Source organism: Mus caroli, unplaced genomic scaffold, assembly GCF_978045245.1.
Source record: "Mus caroli unplaced genomic scaffold, Mus_caroli_1 scaffold_1, whole genome shotgun sequence".
In the NCBI taxonomy this organism is placed as follows: Eukaryota; Metazoa; Chordata; class Mammalia; order Rodentia; family Muridae; genus Mus; species Mus caroli.
The window spans coordinates 170,086,530-170,109,866 of NW_028227256.1; the positions used below are offsets into that span (position 1 = coordinate 170,086,530).

The 23,337-nt window shown below is 47.7% G+C and overlaps 1 protein-coding gene across 1 annotated transcript; it reads right to left on the minus strand.

Moving 5' to 3' along the window:
- Positions 1-6,111: 6,111 nt before the first annotated feature.
- Ncstn (nicastrin) lies at positions 6,112-23,323 on the minus strand. The gene is made up of 17 exons (XM_021165861.3): positions 23,155-23,323; positions 21,741-21,845; positions 15,436-15,559; positions 14,943-15,064; positions 14,299-14,444; positions 12,779-12,929; positions 12,468-12,577; positions 12,122-12,274; positions 11,470-11,574; positions 11,264-11,341; positions 9,994-10,166; positions 8,778-8,880; positions 8,589-8,684; positions 8,213-8,300; positions 7,815-7,969; positions 7,356-7,568; positions 6,112-6,821 (listed from the first exon to the last, which is right to left on the minus strand). Exons 1-17 carry the CDS (start codon positions 23,234-23,236, stop codon positions 6,699-6,701), a joined length of 2,127 nt encoding a protein of 708 aa, XP_021021520.1. The 5' UTR covers positions 23,237-23,323; the 3' UTR covers positions 6,112-6,698.
- Between the last annotated feature and the right edge of the window lie 14 nt (positions 23,324-23,337).

The following is a 23,337-nucleotide window of genomic DNA, read 5'->3' on the forward strand; positions in this document are numbered from 1 at the left end:
GCTGTGTAGCCCAGATACTTTCAGCCCCACAACCTGGGTCCCTGAAGCACCCAGCCCTAGCTGTCCCATGTACTCAGGGGACTATTTCTTCCTCCTCTGCATCTGTCATCCCAAGATCTTAGGCTCTGGGGACTCCCAGTCCCAAGCCTCACTCAGGAACTCTGAGGGCAGTTGCTGAAGGGTAACAAAGAGGAGTCAATAGCATCATACTATAGAAAGCACCCGTGTCTACTGAGCTCCAAGTCTGCAGGACCTGGGTCCAGGTCCTTGTGACCTTGGAAAGTCGTGGATTTCCTCTGGATTCTTTTCACCACTTGTCACGTGGGCAAACTGTCACCTTTGCCATAGGGCTCTTGTGACACCCAGTGAAACAGTTCACTGGAGACTGTGTTCATCCCAACTCCCTACACCCACATGGTGGTCCAGAAAGTGTCACCCATATATATGTAAGAAAATAATGACTGAGGGAAACTGAGGAGAGCTTTCCACGTTGGGAGCTCTCTCTCTCTCTCTCTCTCTTTCTCTCTCTCTCTCTCTCTCTCTCTCTCTCTCTCTCTCTCTCTCTCTGTGTGTGTGTGTGTGTGTGTGTGTGTGTGTGTGTGTGTGTGTGTGTGTGTGTGTGTGTGATCTTACCTGCAAGGGAAGACAAGTGGAGCAGGAGCAGGCCTTGGGGACAGAGAAAATGATTATACCTTTGTGGTTGTTATTTTGCATTTTATAGCTATTCACTTTTTCAGATTGTGGTTCACAAATTTCTTTCTCCCCATCCTGTGAGGTTCTGGGGGGAGGGACGTCAGAGGGTAGGTTAGACATAGGGGCTGGGGCTAGTCCTTGAGGGTAAGGGGAGGGCCTGGAGAAGCCAGGAAGCAGTGGGCTTGGCAGGAGAGGGGATGACATATGTGGGGAGCCCTGGGGACCCAACCAGGCAAACTGGCTGGCAGGGAGAGCAGACAGTGTTAACTCTTGCTGTGCCATGCCACCTGACCCTTCTCTGAGAGCTGCTGTGGTTGAGGTGTTAGTTTGTCCAGTGACTGGAGATGTGTTGGGACACAGGAGGCAATGCAGGCAAGGGAAGCCTGAGCAGGAGTTACCACTACTTGGAAAAGGCAGCCATGCTTTAGTGTGTCTTCACCTTCGAGTGGTTTCCACATGGTTTCTGTCCGTCTGTCTTTCTCTCTTTCTCTACCTCTCTGTGCCTCTAGAAGGTGACAGCGGGGTCTCCACCCTGGCTAACTACACAATCTGTCACTCTCTGTGCTGCCAGCCCAGCTGGAAGTCCCCCCCTCTCAGCACCCAGCCCGAGCCCTCTGCCCCTGGCCCCCTAGGCCTTCACGCCTTTGTCTCCTAAGGCAGCCTCCCCTTTCTTCCTCCTGTTCACTCACCTCTCCCCAGCTCAGAGCCCATCTCCAATCTCATTACAGCCTCGGCCTCCAACCACTGTGTCACCCCCACTCCCCGGCCTCTCCTCTTCCCTCCCCCATCCATCTGTCTTCCCTGAAGCTCTCCTCTTTGTGTCCTCCCATCTGTCACCACCAGCACTGGGCCCTACTCCCCTCCGGGCCACACCCGCCTGGCCTTTCTCCCCTTGGGCTCAGTTCTCTGTCCCCCTTCCTCCTTCAGGCCTAGCAGGAACCCTACTTCCTGCCTCCTCTCATAAGCTGCTTTCTCAGGATGTTTCCCTCACTTCAGTTTGGAACCCCAGCCCTCTACTCTCTCTGACTATCCCTCACTTATGAGTTAGGGAGGAGTGTGGACTCCAGGGTCCCAGCCCCTAACCCCTGAGCAACCACTTAGTTGGGACAGAGGATGGTAATGTTGGCTCACAGTTGCATCAGCTCAGGTGAAAGGCTCCTTAGGCCCCCTGAGATGACCCTTCACTCTTGCTCTCTGTTTCTGGGTTTGGCCCCACAGCTTCCACTGCCCTTTGCTACCCAGGACTGAGAGAGGCTCCTCTACCTCCTGAATTTAAGTTCATGGAGAATAAGAATTTATCCAGGCGTGCATTGGACCCCTGGCCTTCCAAGGGCTCCAGATAATCCAGCCTTCTCTTTTATTTCTTCTGTTTTATTCGTCTTTTTCTTCTCTTCTTTCTTCCCCTCCCCTCCCTCTTTATTTCTTTTGAGGAAATGATATCATACTCTCCAAATTTCTACTGCTCCTGGGCTAGGGGACAATGGTGCCCCTTTTTTGCATTGATCCTTGTATTGTCTCTGAGAGTTTGTGAATTGATCATCTTTTCTTTTTTTTTTTTTTAAGATTTATTTATTTATTATATGTAAGTACACTGTAGTTGTCTTCAGACACTCCAGAAGAGATCTTGTTACGGATGGTTGTGAGCCACCATGTGGTTGCTGGGATTTGAACTCTGGACCTTTGGAAGAGCAGTTGGGTGCTCTTACCCACTGAGCCATCTCACCAGCCCCCGATCATCTTTTCAAATGGCTCCCTTCTCTGAGGGCCTCAGGGAGAAGAAAGAGGAGGCTAAAACCCCATAGAACCAGACAGAGCCCGTGTGGACTAGAGACCAGTTCCTTGTCAAAGTCTACACTCCACAGAGATCGCTGGGGCCCAGAGAGGGGCAACGCCCCTCCCAACATCACACAAGCAGCAGAGTAAAACCTCTGGTCCTGACCAGTGGCCTTGGCCTGAAGCAGATCCATTGTCCTCTGAACTTGGGTAGAACCTGTCTCTCACTGATCTGGTATGGAACATACACAGCCTTGCTGAGTTAGCATGGGTCACATCTCTTCCCTGCATCCAAACCTCAGAGTCTTAAAGAAAAGATGTCATAGCTCTCTTATGCTTTAACAATAGATGGGCAAAGTGCTTCTTCTATGGCCAGGCTCAGCAGGTATTTACTACTGCTATGGCTGCTAGCACTAATCTAAGACATGGTCTAGTCTCAACTCAGTCTCTCCCTTATTGTCCCTGGGCAAGTGGCCTCATTCCTCTGTGATAGTTTTCCCCATTTATCAAGTCAAATGAGTTGATTTTCTGGACATAGTGGCGCCTACCTGTAGCCCCAGTATTTAAGGTACTGAGGCAGGAATGATTAAGTTTGAGGCTAACCTGGGCTACCAAGAAAGACCTTCCTTGTCTAAGAAAGAAAGAAAGAGAGAGAGAGAGAGAGAGAGAGAGAGAGAGAGAGAGAGAGAAAGAAAGAAAGAAAGAAAGAAAGAAAGAAAGAAAGAAAGAAAGAAAGAAAGGAAGAAAGGAAGAAAGAAAGAAAGAAAGAACAAAAACCCCCAAGTCCTTGGATACAGGGAGTGAGGGAGATGATGATGATGATGATGATGTGTGTGTGTGTTTGTATGTGTATGAAAATGCCAAACAAAGTTTCTTTGAATGCTAACTTAAAAAAAAAAAAAGTTGGCTATGGCACATTCCTTAAAATGTACCACTCAGAAAGCAGAGGTCTGGGTCTTAATGGCCCAGAATAAATGGGGGAAGGGTCGAGGAGAGTTTCAACCCCAGATACCTCATATGAGGACAGCAGGCACTGGCTCCCTCCCCTCCCCCAACCTGGCGCCAGAGAGTCCCCACTATCAACCCTAGTAAGAATTTATTACCCTGAGAGTTATCAGGCCTCATTCCTTGTTTGACTTTATAGGATTTTTTCCTCCATAGACCCACCCCCCCCAGCCCCTGAATATGGAGATAAAGTATCTTCCAACACCCTGGTCCTAGCCAGTTGTACACAGTTACACAAACTCTGCTCATCTCCCCAGGGGCATAAATACCACCTTCCCCTTAAACTGAACCAGTTCTCTGAAGCTGTTCCCAGCTTTGTGTGCGTTCTCTCCTGGCTCACGCACTCACTGCTGACCAAGGTCCTGCATTCCACCCCCCCCCACCCCCCCATCCTGCTAAGCAGACATGGAGGGGAGCGGCAGAGGCAGGTGGCTCTCTTTGAGTTTGAAGTCAGACTATTCTACATAGCAAGTTCCAGGCTAGCCAGGGCTACATAGTGAAACCCTGTCTCAAATCAATCAATCAACCAACCAATCAATCAATCCCCTCAACGGCACAAAGTTCTATTGACTAAAGTGGGATTTTAGTACAGAGCAACAGAATGTAGATTTTTAAACTAGATGGCTCAGTCAGTAAAAGTGCCTGCCATGCAAGCCTGGCCACCCAGGACTCTGGGGTCCCATGACAGGAGAGAATAGATACCCCAAAGTTGTCCTCTGACCATACTCATGCTGTGATACACGAGTGCACACACACAAATAGTAAATACCCCCTCCTATGGTACACGTCTGGACAGCAACCAAGAAGTTAGAAAAAGAAGAGACATCCCTTTATTCAAATAAACTGGAGCAAAACTGGCTGGAGAAAAGCCTTCCAGTTATACTGGAGGGAGGAGGGGCCCCAGTGGGTAGTAAGGCTGGTACTGACACTTCAGTGGGCATTCATTCCACTTTCTGCCTGGGTTGGGAGAGAAGGACCAATATGACCCAGCAAGAGCAGGGCAGGAGGGAAGCCCTTAGGGAACAGAAAGGGGCTAGAAATGAAACATTTCAGAAGGCACGGGGTGATGAGGCCTGTCTAGGGGACAAAGGAAAGCCAGGGCATTACAAAGTCTGTGGCCCCTAAGATGCTGCAGGCCATGAGGGGCTAGCACACTGCTCTGAGAGGAGGCGTGGGAGTCTCGGTGGCTGTGCTCCTTCTATGGAGCCTGACTTCTGAAAAACCCATGAACTGGGTTCTGCTGCTGTTGGCAGGAGCTGTTGTGGGGAGGGTTGGTGTGTAGGAGGCAGTGGTGCAGTACAGAGTTAGGGAGCACGGAAGAGAGAAGACAAGCTCATATTCTGTGTTCTTTTTTCTTACCCACCCAGATCCCTTGACTCTGCCCAAGCCTCTGTTTTTCTGTTGAGCCCCATCTCTGGTACCCAGCCACGTCCGTCCGCGCTTCCTGAAGCTGCCAGCAGGATGAGGGAGTTTACTGTTCAGTCCACTGGGAGACCCGTTGGCCGAGGGAGGCATGGAGCTGGCCCAGTCTATGGCAGCAGCTGTGCTCGGCTCCCACCAGTGCCAGCACAACACACAGCTTTCTCAGCTCCAACTGGGGGCTTGCGGGGGAAGCAGCAGGGTACGTTTCCTATCTCAGAACCCCAAACATGCCTCCTCCAGGGAGCCTGGAGAGAAACCCGGGAGAAAAACCATTTCCTCTCAGCAGGACTCTCAAGAAGGTGAACGGCTAAACCAAGGAACAAGGAGTGTTTGAACTGTGCAAACAGCCGGCTTTCCATCTCTGCTGGTCTCTAGGCATGTGTGAGCAACAGCCTCCCGGCCAGCAACAAAGAGAGAAGGCCCTGCTTAGGATTCCACTCCTGCTGGCTCTCGTCTCCTGCCCTCAACTGACTCGGCCTCCGCCCATGTTCACTTGCAGCTCAGTTCTACTCTACAACATTGCCTCCATGAAAACACAGGGCGTCTTTATTCTAGAGCTGAGGCTCTTTCTGAAGCAGTCCCAAACCACTCCCATAGTCACCTACAAAACGTGAGCTCTTTAACGGATGGCTCAAACTCCTTAGCATGCCATCCAAGCACCTTTGGGTGTGGCCCCCGCCTCATCCTCTCATGCTCATCCTTGCGGTTCAAGCACACCGGGTAACTTACCATTTCCCAGACATGAGCCATTGCTCACTGTGCTTCTGCATGCAGGGAGCTGTAAATCCTGACTCCAGTGCCCTGAGTCCCAGAAGGAGCACATCACAAAGCTTCCATCTATTACCCTAAATGTTACATCTACTCGTAAACCCCCCCTTGTCTCTCGCTCCAGCCCTGAGCAACCCAAGGCTGAAGGGCTGCATGAGCTTCATCTCTGTACCTGCTCAGAGTGAAGGAATACGCAGGAACTATGCTAACGCTAACGCTGTTCTCCTAAGAGGGGTCTGGGGCTGTCAGAGCCCTTCTTCGCTTCGCCTGTACTTTAACGCTATATTCCTTCTGAACAGCAAAGCAGCACACACTGCATTCTGGTCCAGGGTCACTGGACACGGTGGCCTGGGAAGAACACCAAACAACAAGTACAAATTGTATTGCATAATTTTAATGAAACTTGCTATTTATATATTTACAAAAAAAAAAGGAAAAAACCCCAACAAAAATAGATAATTATAGTTTAATAATAAAAAGTACAACTGAGCACTGTGGGCTGGAGGTGGGATACCCACTTAACAGTATGCCCACACTAGCATGCCATCTGCATACCTGGAGAAAGGACAGTGGGAAAGAGACACTGGCTCAGCCAGGGAACCCATTTCTTCCCTAAGGGTTCAGGGTAGTTGAATGCAGATGCACAATCTTTCACACCCTTTTCCTGGTGCAGCAGGTGGCTGAATATGGGGAGGAGGGGAGGGTCGGGTGACAGTGGAGTCAGAGGGCAGTACAGGGCAGGATGGAAGGACAGAAGGTATCCCGAGAAAGGGCAGAGGAGGGTGGGTAACTGGGGAGTTAGACAGGAGCAGCAAGCCTCACCATAGTCCCTGGGATTAGAGAAGGAGAAACAAATGGGAAAGGGGGGCTGGGGAGGGCAACTTATTCATCTCTCCACTCACAGTTCCATTCTGTGTGTCAATCCCCGTCTAAGCAGGCCCAGAGACAGTCCAGTGACAAACTAGTGGTTTGTTCCCAGCCGGACACCTGGTCTGGGAAGTAAAGTTCAGAGCAGGCAGGGAGAGCTAGAGTCCTCTTCAGTAAGACACAGCTCCTGGCTCTCGGGGAGCAACGAAAAGGACGTCGGCTTTGGCATTGATGCAGTAGGTGACGATGAGAGAGAAGACAAGGATGCTGAAGCCCACAATCAGTGTGATGAACTGTAAGGGTGAAGATGTGGGCAGGGAAGAAAAGCATTCTCAGAAGGCCACAGCCTTAGGTAACTCGGGAAGAAACACCATCACAATTCTGGCACTAAAGTCGAACAAGCACCAACCACAGGCAGCACCTTCCCAGTTAGCAGACCGGGCTCTCCTCTGCTCTTTGTAGGACCCATGGCTTTGGTTGTCTGGCATTGAACTGTACTTATCACTTATGTTTGTGACTTACTTATAACAGGGGCTCAATAACTATTTGACTGACTCATCCCAGCTGTGCCAGACAGTAGAGGCTGGGCAGGAGTGAGAGACTAGAAGACCTTCTTAGGTCCAACAGGGCTCTCCTAAGTATGCACTCAAGCTATTGGTGTAGAGGAGACTTTTAGTGGGAGGCACAGGCAGAGCCGGCACAGACTGCACTGGTTCTGCTACCAATCTGGGACAAATGAGCAACAGCAGCAAGGAGCCTGACAGACCACAGGCAGGGTCAGGAGAGAAGCCATGGGGCCACACCGCCTCCCTTCAGGCCGGTCTTACCTCAAGCTCTTTGCTGGCAATTAGGAATATCCGAGCTTGGATGTCTTTCCAGCGGCTCTCGGCCCATGTAGAGTATTCTGTGGAGCTCCACTGACTCAGTTCAAAGGCAGGGGACAAGGCCCTGGCCAGTCGCACTGTGGAGCGCACACACTGTGGGAGCCTCTCTGTCTTGTTGGAATTCCAAGGGCCTTGTACCCATGAGTATTCATATAACTGCACAGGAAGACAGGTCACGGCACAAGGGCTGAGCTGACACTCTTCTTCTTGCTCCCCATGCCCCTCTGGCACCATTTTCCAACCACCTCCACCAACTGGCTGGCAACCCTTCATCCCACAACACCGCAGTTCCTGGCACTGCCCCTCTGCCTTTCCGTGCCAATCCCGCATCTGCCCAAGAGAGTCCCAACTTCTCCGAGGGAAAGAGGCCCCAGGACACCTCCGACACCCACCGCCACTCACATCCTTGCTCTCATTTGGGACTTTACTTGGATCCTGGCACTGCTCTCGGGTGAGGTTGGTCGCCTTGCCAGTCAGGTTTGCCAAGGCATACTGCACAACGTAAGTCGTGTTGGTAGGGCTGGAGACGGCGATGTAGTGTTGAAGAGGCCTGTCATCTGATTGCAGGCCAAAGGGGAAGGAGGAGTTGAAAGGTGAGGACAAGTGGGGCAGGAACAGAAAGAGCCCAGTGTTGGCCAGAAGGGAGCACGTTAGGAGAAGAGGGTCCAAACAACATCAAGAAAAAGGAAGGAAGACAGGCAGAAAGAAAGTAGAGAGGAAAGAAGAAAAAAGCAAAATGATGCCCTTTTCTCTGCATAGTTTATCAGGTGGGGATCACCCTTCTCACAGCAGATGCTTACCCAAATAGGACCTTAGGTCATGTTTCAAGATCGACTGAAACCATGAGTTGTTAGCTCTAACCAGGAACCCATAGAGCAGACGTGTAACCTAGGATCGGGACATAGAAAAAAGAAAATGCTCCAACTTGCCACAAGACCAAGCAAACAATGAGCAGAGCCCAGTTACAAGACAGGAACTCTACTCCTGGGGCTGGGAGATGGTGGCTGGTCGAAAGGATGTAGATAAAGCCCACTCAAGAACTCTCAGAGGTATCATCCTCGCAGGCATGAAGGGGCATGCTAAATCCCAAAGTTTGGGAAGTTGGCACGGACCATAGGGGACGGGGGCAGCCTGGGTTAATAGAGACAGAAAGGACCGGGGCCCATCTTTTCTTACTGTCTGGGGATCAGCCTGGATGGAGCTGCTGAAGTTGGTTCCTCCTGCAAGCTCATACAGTGCACGTGCCAGCACTGTGGCCACATTCGCCAGTGCCTGCAGCAGAGGAGGAGAAGGGCCGGATGCTCAGCCTCTCCCGGAACTTCTGTTGTATTTCCCATGCTCCCACCCAGCCCAGGTCAGTGCTACCTTGGCAGTGTCTGTCACAAAGTTGAGGGCCTCTTCTGGGCTCTGCCACTCAGGATAGGTCACATTAATGTTCTCAGCCGTGTCATAAATGCTCTGGTAATACCTGTCGGGGAAGTCAGCGTGACTATCTCAACGCCCTTCACGTGGGAACTCGCTATCTTACTCTTCATTGTCCAGTGGGAAAGGAGAAAGAAAATTAGGGTCCATTATTAAAGAGGTATGGAAATGGGGAAGCAGGACTGTGGGTGGGGTAAAGGAATTTGAAGCCCCTGCAAATGGACAAAGTATAAAAGGTAAGCAGCCCCTAAGCACTAGGGGACTCTAATTGTCTGGGCTGGCTGGCTTTCCAGAGAAATGGCACCCTGTATGAACGTTCTAATGAATGCTAACAGCGATCAGGCATGCTTATAGCCACATACACATACACTGGATCAAATCACCGTGACAGATTTGAAAACAGCACCCCTAGCTTTCCTACTTAAATGCCCCTTATGTAGGGATAAATCCCTGACCCACACAGAGCCGAGTCAACTACACAACCAATTATCTCTTCCCTCAAAGTACCATACAAGATTTAGAAAACAGACAGTAATCTAGAACTGTCACTCCCTTCACACAGTGAGGAAGGATCTTTGGTAGGGTCAGAGAATCAGTGTCAACATTTTTGCCTAAAAGCTCATTTGGCTCCAAGGAGGCTGGAGCCATCTAGCCTGAGTGGCAAGTCCCCAGTTTTCCCTGGCCTCAAGTTAGGAGCATCGTGAGAGAATCTAGTACCAGAGAAGAGTTAATTAGCAGTGCCTTCTTATCTTCAGCCACATGTACCTACCACAGGGTGACAACATGTCACATTTTACAAAGTAAGAACACTGCTCGTGGTCCCCAGAGAGGGACCACTCTTGTCCTCCAGCCAAGACACTACCCTCCATCTCCCATGCCGTGGCCTGAGATGGTGCCCTCTGTGGAGTCCTTGGGAACTCAGGTGCCAGGAGAACCTGGGAGAAGGGGGACCATCACCGAGGGTGACTGTACCAGGAGGTGCTGGAGGTTAAGGACCAGGGTTCCAGGCCTTCTGAGAATCGGCTATTACAGAAAGAATCCAAACTTCCTGGGAGTTCTTGGAGGCAGTGTATGAGGTGGAAGAAGACAGCATTCTTCCTCCACACTACAGAATAGACTTCCTCTGAAAACAAAGAGGATACAGGGCCAGGTGACTCACCGATTGTGGAAGGAGCCAGAGTGGTCAGCCAAGACCACGCCAGAGATGTTTCGAGCCCGAAGAAATCGTTGTAGAGACGAAGGTGGAAGGGCCTGGGACTGGGCCAGTCTCTTCAGGACAACTTCAGGGACACCAGCACCGCTCTTCTCCAGAGTGGCCAGAAGATCCTCCACCTGAGGACGTCATAGAAGCAGACTGCTGGGATGTGGGGTGCAAGGGCAGGAGGGTTCTCAGTAGCCCTGCGCTCTCCTAGACAGTCTTCAAACAGTTTAGACAAGATCCTCTGAACTTCCTATAGTTCCCAAGTTAGGAGATTAAGGCACGAAGAGGCCTGGGTTTTCCACATCTATGGGCAAGTTCTGTCCTCAGAACTCAGCCTTATCCTCAGTGGGTCTTCCAGGTATCATTTGTTGTTCGGAACTGAACTGAAGGGGGGCAATCAACAATGGAATGCCAAATATGTAAGGAACTCTCTAAGTGCTACAAGAATCCAGAGCAGGGATGACAGACAGCTAAGGCTGAGCGGCAACAGGAGTGCTCCAAGGAGAAAGGCAGGCTTGCAGCTGCATTGGAAGGTAGGTAGTACGAGCCTTGACTACGCCTGAGGAAAGAGAAGGCACTGGCTGGAGAGGTGGCTCAGCAGTTAAGAGCACTTGCTGCTCTTTTAGAGGACCCAGGTTTGAGCCTCAGTACCACATGGTGGTTCATAAGCATCAGTAGTTCCACTTCCAAGCGATCTGCCCTCTTCTGACCTCTGTGGGCACCAGACATGCATGTGGTGCACATACATGTGGGCACATGTTCATACATATAAAATGAAATACATTTATGCCAGTGCCCCACCAATAAAGTACAGGGCAATTTGGACAAGAGCCTAAGGCAGGCAGGACTCCAGTAGGCAGCCTTGACAATTTGGGCCCATGGGACAGCAAGAATAGAAGGAACAAGTCACACTGGGTAGTGGTGGCATACACCTTTAATCCTAGCACTCAGGAGGCAGAGGAAGGTTGATCTCTGAGTTCTAGCCAGCCTGGACTACAGAGCCAGTTCCAGTACAGCCAGAGCTACGCAGAGAAATCCTGTCTTAAAAGCCAAAAGGAAAGAAAGAAAAAGAAAGAACAAAAAGAAAAGAAAAAGAAAGAGAAAAAGGAGCAAGTACTCACCCACCTGTCCTTCATGAGTACTAGTACTCAGTACTGAATGAGCACAGAGAACTGCCTACTCCAGGGAACCAATGGGATACCACTGCACTCTCTCATCTGTGGCTTACCTGGTTTTTCACAGACTCATTTTTCTGAGACATGGGATCTGTGTGCATCCAGAGATCTAGTGAAGTTCTTAAGGCCACCTGGGAAGATGAAGAACAACATGTATGGTCTGTCTAGGACACAGGGGAGGGATGGGTAGTACTTGCAGCCAAGTCCTCCAACAGAGAGCCTAAGCCGACGGAAGGACAGGGTGGAGAAAGACACACACCTGTCCCAGCTCCACGAACGAGTCGATATTCTCGAGCCGCACAGGAAACTTGCCGTTCTCCATATCATAGACCATCCGTGAACTGCCAATGTAGTCAAAAGTTTCCTGAGGGGTGGAGACAGGAGAGATTCCCAAGGACTAGTGCAGTCTGAGGTCAACAGAGCTGGCTGCTTTCTTGGGTCATCTCAGCCGCCAGTCGTCTTACAGCCATGGGCTCTACCATCCCCCACCAACAACTTAACCAGCTGTCTCTCGAATGTATGCACCATGGGATTTCTTGGGCCTAGACATGGGGAAAGCAGCCTTTGTGAAGGCTCAAAGCAAACACCAGCTGTCACAGACTTGCTTCTAGACTCTTCTACTCTCCACAGTTCTGGCTGCTATTAACTTATACTACAGCCAGGCTGTCACACCACAGGGACTGGGGCAATAAACATGAAAAGAAGCCTCAAATAAATCTTATCAACATAGGGAAGAAAGGAGACATAATTTCAGGAAATAGTTTCCTAAAAAAGGGGGGGGGGGGGTGTTTCAAAGCAAAACAGAGAGACCCATGCAGAAACTCTGATTAACAGCTCAGATCAATAATTCCTCTCCCACCATTACCATCCCCTTCTTCTTTGTCATCATGCCCTAGGCAGAAAGCCCTTACCCCCTGGAAGAAGACAAACATCACATTTCGGGATAGGGTGGTCACATCAGGTGCCTTGTGCAAAGCTTCAGCTGCAGCCAGCTGAGTGACAAAGGAGGCTACAGCACTTTCAGCCCCTGGGGCCACATTCCAGAAAAAGGACCGGCTATCCAGCTGGAACATCAGAAGATAGGAAAGGGTGGTACACTTTAAAACCAGACCATCAGAGCCAAGCCCAAGCCCCTTCTCCTGCTTCAAGAGAATGCACATGTGTTGGGCTGAGGAGTCCAACAGCCCAGCTCCCGCTCCTTTCCCGGCTTCCTGAAATCAGATACCTAAAGGTATGCTGCAGAGGGACAGAACTCACCCGTGTGGCCGCAACCACAACCCTGACGTCAGGCTCTAATCCCCCAGATGTATTTATAGGCTTAAGCATGCTCCATACGTTGTAGTCGGATAAGGGGTCACAGACGATTTCTGAGTGGGACACAAACAGAGATCAATAGGGCTAAGGGAGAGAGTAGTTATGGAGAAGGCCTTCAAGATACCTCAGACTAGTCCTCATATACCCCAAGGGCCATTTCTCTACCTTCAACTGGTCTAGCTCCGGCTCTCTTCACAACTCTCCCACCCAGTGCCTGCTGCCTGGGTCCACCTGCACGGCTTGGAGCCACCTACCTGGGTTGATGCTGAAGGTGCTCTGGATGAAGCTGCGCCGCATGCAGGTGGCAGTGCTGATGACGGCGTGCATGTGTGAGAAGAGCTGCATAGCACACAATGGGAAGCTTGGTGCAGAGCCATTCTGACCCAGGTTGTGATCTTGATAGCACTGGAAGGAGATGGACCCCACTGAGACCGCTAGCTGTGGAGGCCCTCGACCGCTGGCTGTGGAGGCCCTCTCTGGCTTTCCAGGGACAGGAAGGCCCAGCTCCATTCTTAAGCCACTCCCTTTTGGGAGACATAAGTCCCCAAGCTACAGGTGTCCTGGGATAACCATATAAGGTCAAAGAGAAAAATTCCTCAATCAGTACAAATGGCATGGACTCAAGAGATCGGTTGGAGCAGATAAACTCAAGCCTAACAGTTTACAATGGCCCCAACTCATAATCCTGTTTCGGTCTCCTGAGCAGTGACAGTAGGTGTGCACTACCATGCCTGGGTTTGGCCACTGCCTTTAGTGTGTCTTGATATAAGGAGCACTGGCTAGAAATAAGAAATCACAACTCACAACAGCTCGTCCAGCAACTCATCTTGTCACTCTAAAGACAGATCTTTTAACTGATCTTAACATGAAGAAGCTAGACTAGACACAAGCAGGACCAGTTAGAGCTGTCAACAACTGATCCTAGGGGGCTGGAGAGATGGCTCAGTGGGTAAGAGCGTTTGCTGAGCAAACGTGAAACATGTTCCAATCCGAGCCCCGGGAAAGCCGAGCATGCACCTGCAACCCCAGCAACGATGGGAGACGAGAGGATTGAGTGTAGGTGCCTGCTGGCTGCCAGCCGAGGTCCAGGGAGTCTCAGGGTGTAAGGTGGAGAGTGAGAGAGCATGACATCTGAGGTGCTCCTCTGGTCATGACACTGTGTTCCCACGCACGCACATGTATACACAGGTGCACATATATACACACCCCCTCACACACACCACCATACTCACACACAGAACCTCAGGGATTTACTAAACTCAGCTCCTAGTCTAATTCTCCCCGTCTAGCTTTGCTTTGTTCTCACTCTGTTGCCCAGGCTGGCCTAGAACAATGGCCTTGGACTTTCGGCAATGTGCCTGCCTATGCCTGATCCAATGTTCTTTTTATCTGGTACTTAGCCAGGGCTGAACATCTTGTTTCATATTCTCCTTCCACATACTTCTGACCAGTCTAAAGCTTTCGTTACTATAATACCAGACAAGAAAGACAAGATCGAGGGAAACGTCAGGACAGTAGTAGATAATGAACTTCCAAGTTCGTGTTGGTTTGTGAGACAGGGCCTTGCTATGCAGCATGGTTGGCTTGACACTTCATGTCTCTACCACCTGAGTACTGCAGCATGCACCACCACACTTGACCAAGCTCCTTGGCTGTTTTGAGGAGCCATTTTTCAAGGTGTGTAGGAGCAGAACAAGCCTCCCTCCACACGACACGAGAACATGAAAATACTCCTCTTTCTCACAGGAACTGCCTGAGCTGGCAGAGGCAGTACCTGCTTGATGACCTTGGTTTCGTTCTCATCTTCAAGAAGAAAGATGGGGAAACTAAAGTCTTCATAAGCCAAGCCATTGCCCAGTTCATTCCACAGTGTTTTCTTGCAGTGAGCAAACTCTGGCCCGTAGGAGTTGGAGTAAATACCTGGAGAAAAGGAGGCAGGAGCAGTGTAGGGAGCGGTTTACTGAGTACCAAGTACTTAGAGACCAGGAGAGGTGGGAGGCAGGAGCAGTGTAGGGAGCGGTTTACTGAGTACCAAGTACTTAGAGACCAGGAGAGGTGGGAGGCAGGAGCAGTGTAAGGAGAGGTTTACTGAGTACCAAGTACTTAAGAGACCAGGAGAGGTGAGAAGATTAGGATATCACTGGCCTGAAGCTAAGAGTACAAGAGGAGGCAGCAACTCTAAGAAGCAGTCATGAATCTACCACCAACCCTGCCAAAACAGAGAATCTGGTACTAGCGAAGTCTAGGCTGGCAGATTCAGTATCTAAGCATGTGTCGACAAAGGGTGAGGGTGGGGTGTGGGAGCAGAGATATAACAGTTGTTCACAGTCCACACAGACGCGTGTGAACTGCCCTGCCCCTGGAGTAACGATTACTCTTGAGCAGCAGAAGGGTCTCAGGATCTTTTGAGGTTCTTACCAAACCCATCATTTGGGCATTGCACACTAGGAGAGAAGCTTGAAGTTGAGTTGGGCTTGGCTAGAGTCACGGCAAGACCAGCGATTCTACTGGTTGTCCCCTTCAGCTTCTCCATTACATCTCTAGGATGGAGAGAAGGACATGAAAGAAGACAGGAAGGTATCAGACAGATTAATATTCAGGATGGAAACAACTGGAGGATTAGCGACTCAGCACTACCACGTTTTCTCTTGTTGGGGCTTAACTTCTGAGTCTGGACTACAGTCCAACCTGAGTTCAGTATTTCATCGACCCGAGGGGTTTTGGACAGTCCTTCCCTGAAGGTCTGATTTTGATATAAGAGGATTCTTTTTGATGGCATCTCCTTTTTTCTGAATACAAACCCTGCCTCCTGTCCCCTATGAGACTAAAGCATCAGAAGGTGCCACTCGGTACAAGGACCAACTCTTTCTTTCTTTCCACACAATCCCGGGAAGACACACCCAGTTCTTACCTGGTGAAGAGCTTGCCCTCCAGCAGAACCATGTAAGGGGGGTTGGGGCCATCGGTCAACACCCACTTCAGGTCTTCTTCTTTCTCCACTACATGGATAACACCTGTATCCCCACTAATTGAAGCTGCCAGGACAGAATGGGTCATATTAAAGCTCCCACAATTGACAAGTCTGCAGACTTTTTTTTTTTTTTAAATTGTCTCACTATGTAACCCTGGCTGACCTGAACTGACTGTGTAGACCAGGCTGGCCTTGAATTTGCAGTGATCCTCCTGCCTCTGCTTTCCAAGTCCTGCGATTCAAGGCCACCACATCCAGCTTCAGCAGATCTTTTATCTCTAAGGATGTCATAGAATATTAGGGTAAACACCGCCACTTCTAGACGTGAAGAGCTGCACTACCCCAGCTCCATCATAGGAGGAAAAGGAGAACAGAAGTCCAAGTGGATTCACTAGAGGTCCTTCTGGAAAATGGTTAAGTTTGAACTTGGGTCATCAGGTCTTTATAGCCAGCACTTTCCACTCGCAATCACCTTGCTGACCTGATGGCCTTTTACTAGAGCTGGAACGGCTCTGCAATTTTCACCTTTTCTGCCCAATTCTAACACTTACCTATATACACAAGATTCTACAACATTAGACACTCAAGTTTCAAAATCTGCATTTTCCTCTAGAAAATGTCAGACTCTACATTTCCCGTTCAGAGTTACAGCTTTGATCTTCCTTTGAAAAGCCATAAATTCCATGGCCTTAATCTTTCTTGGTTCACCATTTTCCAGCCTCATCTGGGAATACCTCTATTTGCTCCTGGTCGGTTTTAGGTGGTTTAATCTAGAACTCTTGAGTTCTCTAGAGCGGAGTCCCCGCTGTAGGCCTGGACCACTGAGGTCTTTCTTTTTTTTTTTTTGGTTTTTCGAGACAGGGTTTCTCTGTGTAGCCTTGGCTGTCCTGGCACTCACTTTGTAGACCAGGCTGGCCTCGAACTCAGAAATCCGCCTGCCTCTGCCTCCCAAGTGCTGGGATTAAAGGCGTGCGCCACCACGCCCGGCCACTGAGGTCTTTCTTGACCTAATATTTCAAAGACCCTGAGTTGTCCAAATGAGCACAGGCTTTATTTACACAGGAGAGTCTATAAGTAATTTTTATACATGTTAGGATGCTAAATTATATCATTCTACACATCTCATGATGTGGCCAAGACTGGGAAATATTGTCTTAGAAGACTGACAAGCCACAGTCCAGTGTTTCTGGAATTTACCATACTATCCTGAGACTCTAGGGAAACATGTAGAGATGTCCTAGGATCTCCCTGAGAATTTTCTCCTCACTGAAGACTGTGATGAGCTATTCAAGATGTATTTTAGATACTAGTCCTCAACACAGACTGTGGGACAGAACCACAATGGAAGATCTTCTTTGCTCCACTATTTTGGTGCTAAGGACCCAGTCAAAGGCCTGGTGTACAATAATCCATTGCCAGAGAGCTGTACTCTAGCCACACCTTTAGGAAAACATAAACGCTTGGCTTTTCTTGATGGGGCCTGGATACATGCATTTTCTCCTTTTTCTTTTTTCTTTTGTTTTTCGAGACAGGGTTTCTCTGTGTAGCCCTGGCTGTCCTGGAACTCACTCTGTAGACCAGCCTGGCCTCAAACTCAGAAATCTGCCTGCCTCTGCCTCCGGAGTGCTGAGATTAAAGGCATGTGCCACCACGCCTAGCTGATACGTGTATTTTCTAAAATTACCAAATGTAATTCTTCAATATACACAATCAGACTTGAGAACGAGGCTTCTAGACCACAGCATTAAAATACTTGTAACTCACAGAAGATTAAAAACCATCAATTAGGGCTGGTAAGATGGCTCAGCGGGAAAGAGAGCACTGACTGCTCTGGTCCTGAGTTCAAATCCCAGCAACCACATGGTGGCTCACAACCATCCGTAATGAGATCTGATGCCCACTTCTGGTGTGTCTAAAGACAGCTACAGTGTACTTACATATAATAATAGATAAATCTAAATATAATAATAGATAAATAATAGATAAATGGGCTGGAGCGAGCAGAGGTCCTGAGTTCAATTCTCAGCAACCACACAATGGCTCACAACCATCTGTATAGCTACAATGTAGTCATTTACATAAAATAAATAAATAAATCTTTTTTAAAAAATCATGTACTTCACAATTATTTTTTTTTTAAAAGATTTATTTATTTATTATATGTAAGTACACTGTAGCTGTCTTCAGACACTCCAGAAGAGGACGCCAGATCTTGTTACGGATGGTTGTGAGCCACCATGTGGTTGCTGGGATTTGAACTCTGGACCTTTGGAAGAGCAGTCGGGTGCTCTTACCCACTGAGCCATCTCACCAGCCCCCTACTTCACAATTATTAACCAAATAGAATTCTTCTCCCAGGCGATCTAATAAAAAGTAAATATAGCAGAAGGGTCTAGAACATCTGTCTACGGTATAGGCACAGTAAATACTTAACTTAATGTCTGTGGCAATGATAAAATATGGAAGAAATAGAGGGCCTGGGACAGTTTTAGTTAAGATGAGGATACTAACAAAGGTTTTAAGAAAAACAACAATAAAAAGAGGAAAACAATACTTCCTAAAGCTCTTAAGATGTGAGAAAAAGAAAAGCTAGTGTGGCGAGTTAAAAATCAGTAACAGTAACCAGGGAGGACAGGGAGGAAACAAACTGTCACCCTGGACTAGAAAAGCCCAGATTTCCACCTGCATCCCTACAGGTGACTGCATAGTTTTAAGTAAAGTGTTTGCTTTCTCTGGACCTACAGCAAGAAACAGCTTTCTTATCCCTATCACCTTAGACAGCAGGGATGGAGGGAGGGAAAACAAAGTTACATAGCTCTCTTTGAGCACTTTAAGGATCTATACAAGTAGGTCATTATAATCCGAAAGTCAAATCCAGAGTTCCATTCTGTTTTGTTTTGGTTTTTGTTTTTTTTTAAGTTTCATTAGGTTCCCAACCCTAATTAAAAAGGGTGTTGCCTGTGAAGGAATGGACAGATAAGATGAAGCAAGACTCAGAAGTAAGTAGGTTGAGAAAGAAACAAGATCCTCATGAGGAAATGGCCAGAGTCCAGCCCCGCCCCTCCAATCCCCTTTCCTCTCTGCACTGGCCTTGGCTTTATCTCTCGAGGCTACAGCTTTGCTTCCCAAGGGCTGCTTAAAGAACCTGCAGCGAAATTCCTCTTCTCCGGGAGTCTTTAGAGCCCAGCTTCAGGATGATGGGGTCCTTAGTCAAGTCTGATCTCAGCCTGTCCTAGACCTGCTTCTCCTTCATCCACAGCTCAGATATAAGTAACTAAACCCAACAAAAACCTTGAGGCTTTATGAAACCAGTGAATCTACTTGCAGTGCTTCCTGTACAGGGATAATGGAACAATTAGCTTGTATTATAGCTCTCAGAAGTATAGGTGGAAAGTAATACCCAACTCCCCGAGCAAATTCCCTACTTTTCTGGAACTGGGTTTCTTTTTACCAAGGTGGAAGGCTCCTGGCAATCACACAATACTGTTGGACATTTTATTCCACAGCAATAACAAACATTTACTTAAAAAGTGTTTGAATCAGGGAATGGAGGACCATGCCTGGGCTATATAATGAGATCCTGTCTTTTTCTTTTTCTTTTTTTTGTTTTTTTTTTTTTTTTTTCGAGACAGGGTTTCTCTGTGTAGCCCTGGCTGTCCTGGAACTCACTCTGTAGACCAGGCTAACCTCGAATTCAGAAATCCACCTGCCTCTGCCTCCTGAGTGCTGGGATTAAAGGCATGCACCACCACGCCTAGCTGAGATCCTGTCTTAAGAACAGAAAAAAGACAAAAAGAAAAAAAAAGAAAAGAAAAGAGAAAAAGCGCCCCTTTGATGCTTAGCTTTGTGCATCACTATTACAGCTATAATTAAAACGATCCTAAGACTCAGAAGTGATCAATCTGATGGTAAAGCCAAGATCAGACCTCCAAGATCAGACCTTGCTTATCTGCAAAATTATATCCTCACAGAGCTGCTATCTGTAAAAGACTAAAGCCTGATGATAGCTTAAGCAGAAAACAAGCTGTGATTTTTATTTTATTTCCTTAATATGTATAGTACCCGGAGGCTGAGTTCAGGGCCTTGCGCATATTAGGCGAGTGCTCTACCACCGAGCTACAGTTCCAGCAATGTATACAGTGCTGAGGACGGTAGTGTTGTTGTGGTATTCTGTTCTGCAACACATTCACAAAGCACAAGGATAACTCCAAATACTTCATTCATTTTTTTCCTTGCAACTATCTGGCAGATGGGAAGAGCAATAGGGCTCTAGCTCAGGCTGGCTTTAGCAACCTACCTCTGAGTGTTATGATTATGACAGTGCCACTGTATACAATTTATATGGTGCTGGGGACTGAAACCAGGACTGTGTATTTGCTAGTAATGCACGCTACCAATTAGCTACATCCCCAGCCCTTATTTGGCGCTTGTGTGTATGTGTGTGGACATTCCTATATGCGAATGCCTGCCAGAAGACAATCTCAGATACATATTCTTGCCTTGTCTTCTACCTTATCTGAGACAGGATCTCTTTGTTTTTCTGTTCTAGACAACAGACTACCTGGCCTATAAGTAAACAGGGATTCTTCTGTCTCTACCTCCCATCTCTCCACAGAAGCGCTAGAATTATAAGTCATGTTATGCCTATAGCTTTTTTAAAAATGTGAGTTAGAAAGATTCAAATTCAGACTGTCATGCGTGCCCAAGAGCTTTTACCTATTGGGTCATTCCCCCAGCCCTCAGTTGGTTTAAGAAAATAAAAATAAAAAACAATTTAAAGAATATTTTTGTGTATGAGTGTTTTGCCTGCATGTATATAATGTGCACACTGGTGCCTGTATCAGTGGAGATTAGAAACATCAGATCTGGAACTGGAGTGATAGATGGAGGAGAGCTACCATGTGAGTGCTGGGAACCAAAATTCAGCCCTTTCCAAGAGCAGCAAGCGCTCTCAACCACTGTGCCCTCTCTCCAGCCTTACTTAGCCTGCCTTTGCTTCAACTAGTTTATCGCTCTTGAAGAGGCTGACTTGGGGGTTTGGGGTACTAGCTTGATGGTTGGGTTTCAATCAACAGCATCACAAAATAACAACAATAGCAAACAGTGGCCCATGTGTGGCACAAAACTCAGCAAACAGCACATGCTTGTAGTCCCAGAACTCAGCAGAGGGCCAAAGCCAGCCTGGGTTACCTAGCAAGTCTGTGTCTCAAAGGGGGGAAAAGGGTCATTTTGGTTCAAAAGAGATCACTCAGAGGACAGAGTGATGACTTGACCTCATCGACTATGAGACTTCTTTTACCTTAGAGAACTCTATGGTAAGATAGCTGAGAATCCCACCAGGTTCAGATCTGTACTGGCTGGTTTTTAATGTGTCAACTTGACACAGGCTGGAGTTATCACACAGAAAGGAGCTTCAGTTGGGGAGATGCCTCCATGAGATCCAACTGTAAGGCATTTTCTCAATTAGTGATCAAGGGGGAAAGGCCCCTTGTGGGTGGGACCATCTCTGGGCTGGCAGTCTTGGGTTCTATAAGAGAGCAGGCTGAGCAAGCCAGGGGAAGCAATCCAGTAAGTAATATCCCTCCATGGACTCTACATCAGCTCCTGCTCCCTGCCCTGCTTGAGTTCCAGTCCTGACTTCCTTTGGTGATGAACAGCAATGTGGAAAGTGTAAGCTGAATAAACCCTTTCCTCCCCAACTTGCTTCTTGGTCATGATGTTTTGTCCAGGAATAGAAACCCTGACTAAGACAAGATCCTAGCTTGATTTCTTACTAGCATGATCCTGCTGGGAAAGTTAATCCATTTTTCTCAAGTTTTAGTTTCATCATTTGTACAATGTTAATAACAAGGATTGTTGCAGAGGCAAAAATAAAATGCACAAGCCGGGCGTGGTGGCGCACGCCTTTAATCCCAGCACTCGGGAGGTAGAGGCAGGCGGATTTCTGAGTTCGAGCCAGCCTGGTCTACAAAGTGAGTGCCAGGACAGCCAGGGCTACACAGAGAAACCCTGTCTCGAAAAAAATAAATAAATAAATAAAATAAAATGCACACTTTAAAAGAGCATTTACTAAGTTTTAGCTCTTATTAATTATCTTGCCTGGTTTGACGGATGATAATCACTTTCTATACATACATTATAATTTGAATGCCAAGACTCCTAAGCAGGATATGAGTATTTCTGAGTATCTAGGATACAAACTGAATTATTAATGACCACAAATACAAATTCCAATTCCAACTTACACTGGCAGCCAATCTGATGAGTGGCGTTGAGCAGGCGGACACAAGGAGCTGTTTTATTTAAGGGAATGTAGATTTTCCTCTCCACTGAGTTTCCCCCACACAATCCTGATCAGAAGATAAACAGTATTAGGAAAAAGTGAAAGATAATTTGGTATTAGCCTCTATCATCATCAGCTTGATTCATGGTTTCGGTAAAGCATTCATGATCATACTGTCTAATACAAGATTAATTAGATCATTCTTTTCACTTCTTGGCCACATTATTGGAACGTAAGTGTTGTAGCTGTGTATTTTAGAAAGTTATTAGACTCCATGATGATCGATTAACTATAAAGCTAAAAGGTAATTGTCAAAAGTCTTTGACTTCAGATGTGCCGGCGTCAAGTTTCAGGGCTAAACAAGTCTGCTTTTTTTTTTAGCTTGCATGTACATTACTAATTAGTTATCAAAAGAGCTCTGTTCTAAGAATATAGATTGCCAAAACCAAACAAAGAAAAGCATTAACAACAAAAACCACCTAAGAATCTGAACAGACCTAGGAGGAGAAACCTTATGCCACACACCTGTTCAGTTAATGAAATATCAGACCATTTGCCCACGCACCTAGATTATGGAACAGCTACAGTTCCTCCCTTGAAGCTAATCAAAAGCAATGTGAATGTTGAGAAAGACGGAGTCATGGCTATACAAGGAAATGGCTGCATTTCAGGGCTTACCTAGAAAGATTACATATATATATATATATATATATATATATATATATATATATATTTGCTTAACTCTTAGTTGAACACACTATAAATAATTACAGGGTGTTACTGATTGTACTTCATATTTGAAAGATCACTAAATAGACATTAGATTGGAAAAAAAAGAAAATATTCATATACATTAAACGTCTAAGAGTCCTTGAATCATTACTTCCCTCTTAACAGTTTAAAGCAGCTAAGCTAACGTTAGCCTCACTTTAGTAAGCTAAGAAAACAAGGAACACAAATTTAGGCTAGAACCAACAGGAGGAAACGGGGGCTCTCATTTTTTCAATGTTGCACAAAGACCACGAAACGAGACTGTTTTGATCTCAAACATACTAAACCGGAGGAAGGGGGCTGAGCTTTTCACACCTGTCCCTTTTGATGGCTGGTGGGGTGGCTGGGCTTTAAACAGAGAACGAGGCATGCGAGAAAGGTTGAAGAGAATCAGGCTGAAAACCCAGAAAAGGGCTGGAGAGAACTAAGGAAATGCAGGTCCAGGCAAAGGAGGAACTTATGTCATGGGAACGAAAGACAAGAAGGATTTCCAGGGCGGGGGACAGAGGGGCAATCGGAACCAGAAGGACATGGCCTGCACTAGCGATGGGCCGTTCCGGACGGCTCTTCTTAAAGACCAGAGCTCCGGGGTGGGGTAACCTCACCTGCCAGTACCACGGAAAAAGACAGAAGAAGAAGACCCCGACTTCCTGGGTCAGGCCCAGAGCCGCCCCTAGTCGTAGCCATCTTGCCTCTCCGCTGGGCGGAAGCCTCAGGTCCCTTCCAGGCTCGTAGCGGCCTCTCTAGGCTTCCGCTAGCATCGTCTCTGTGGCCCAGCGCTCCAGAGA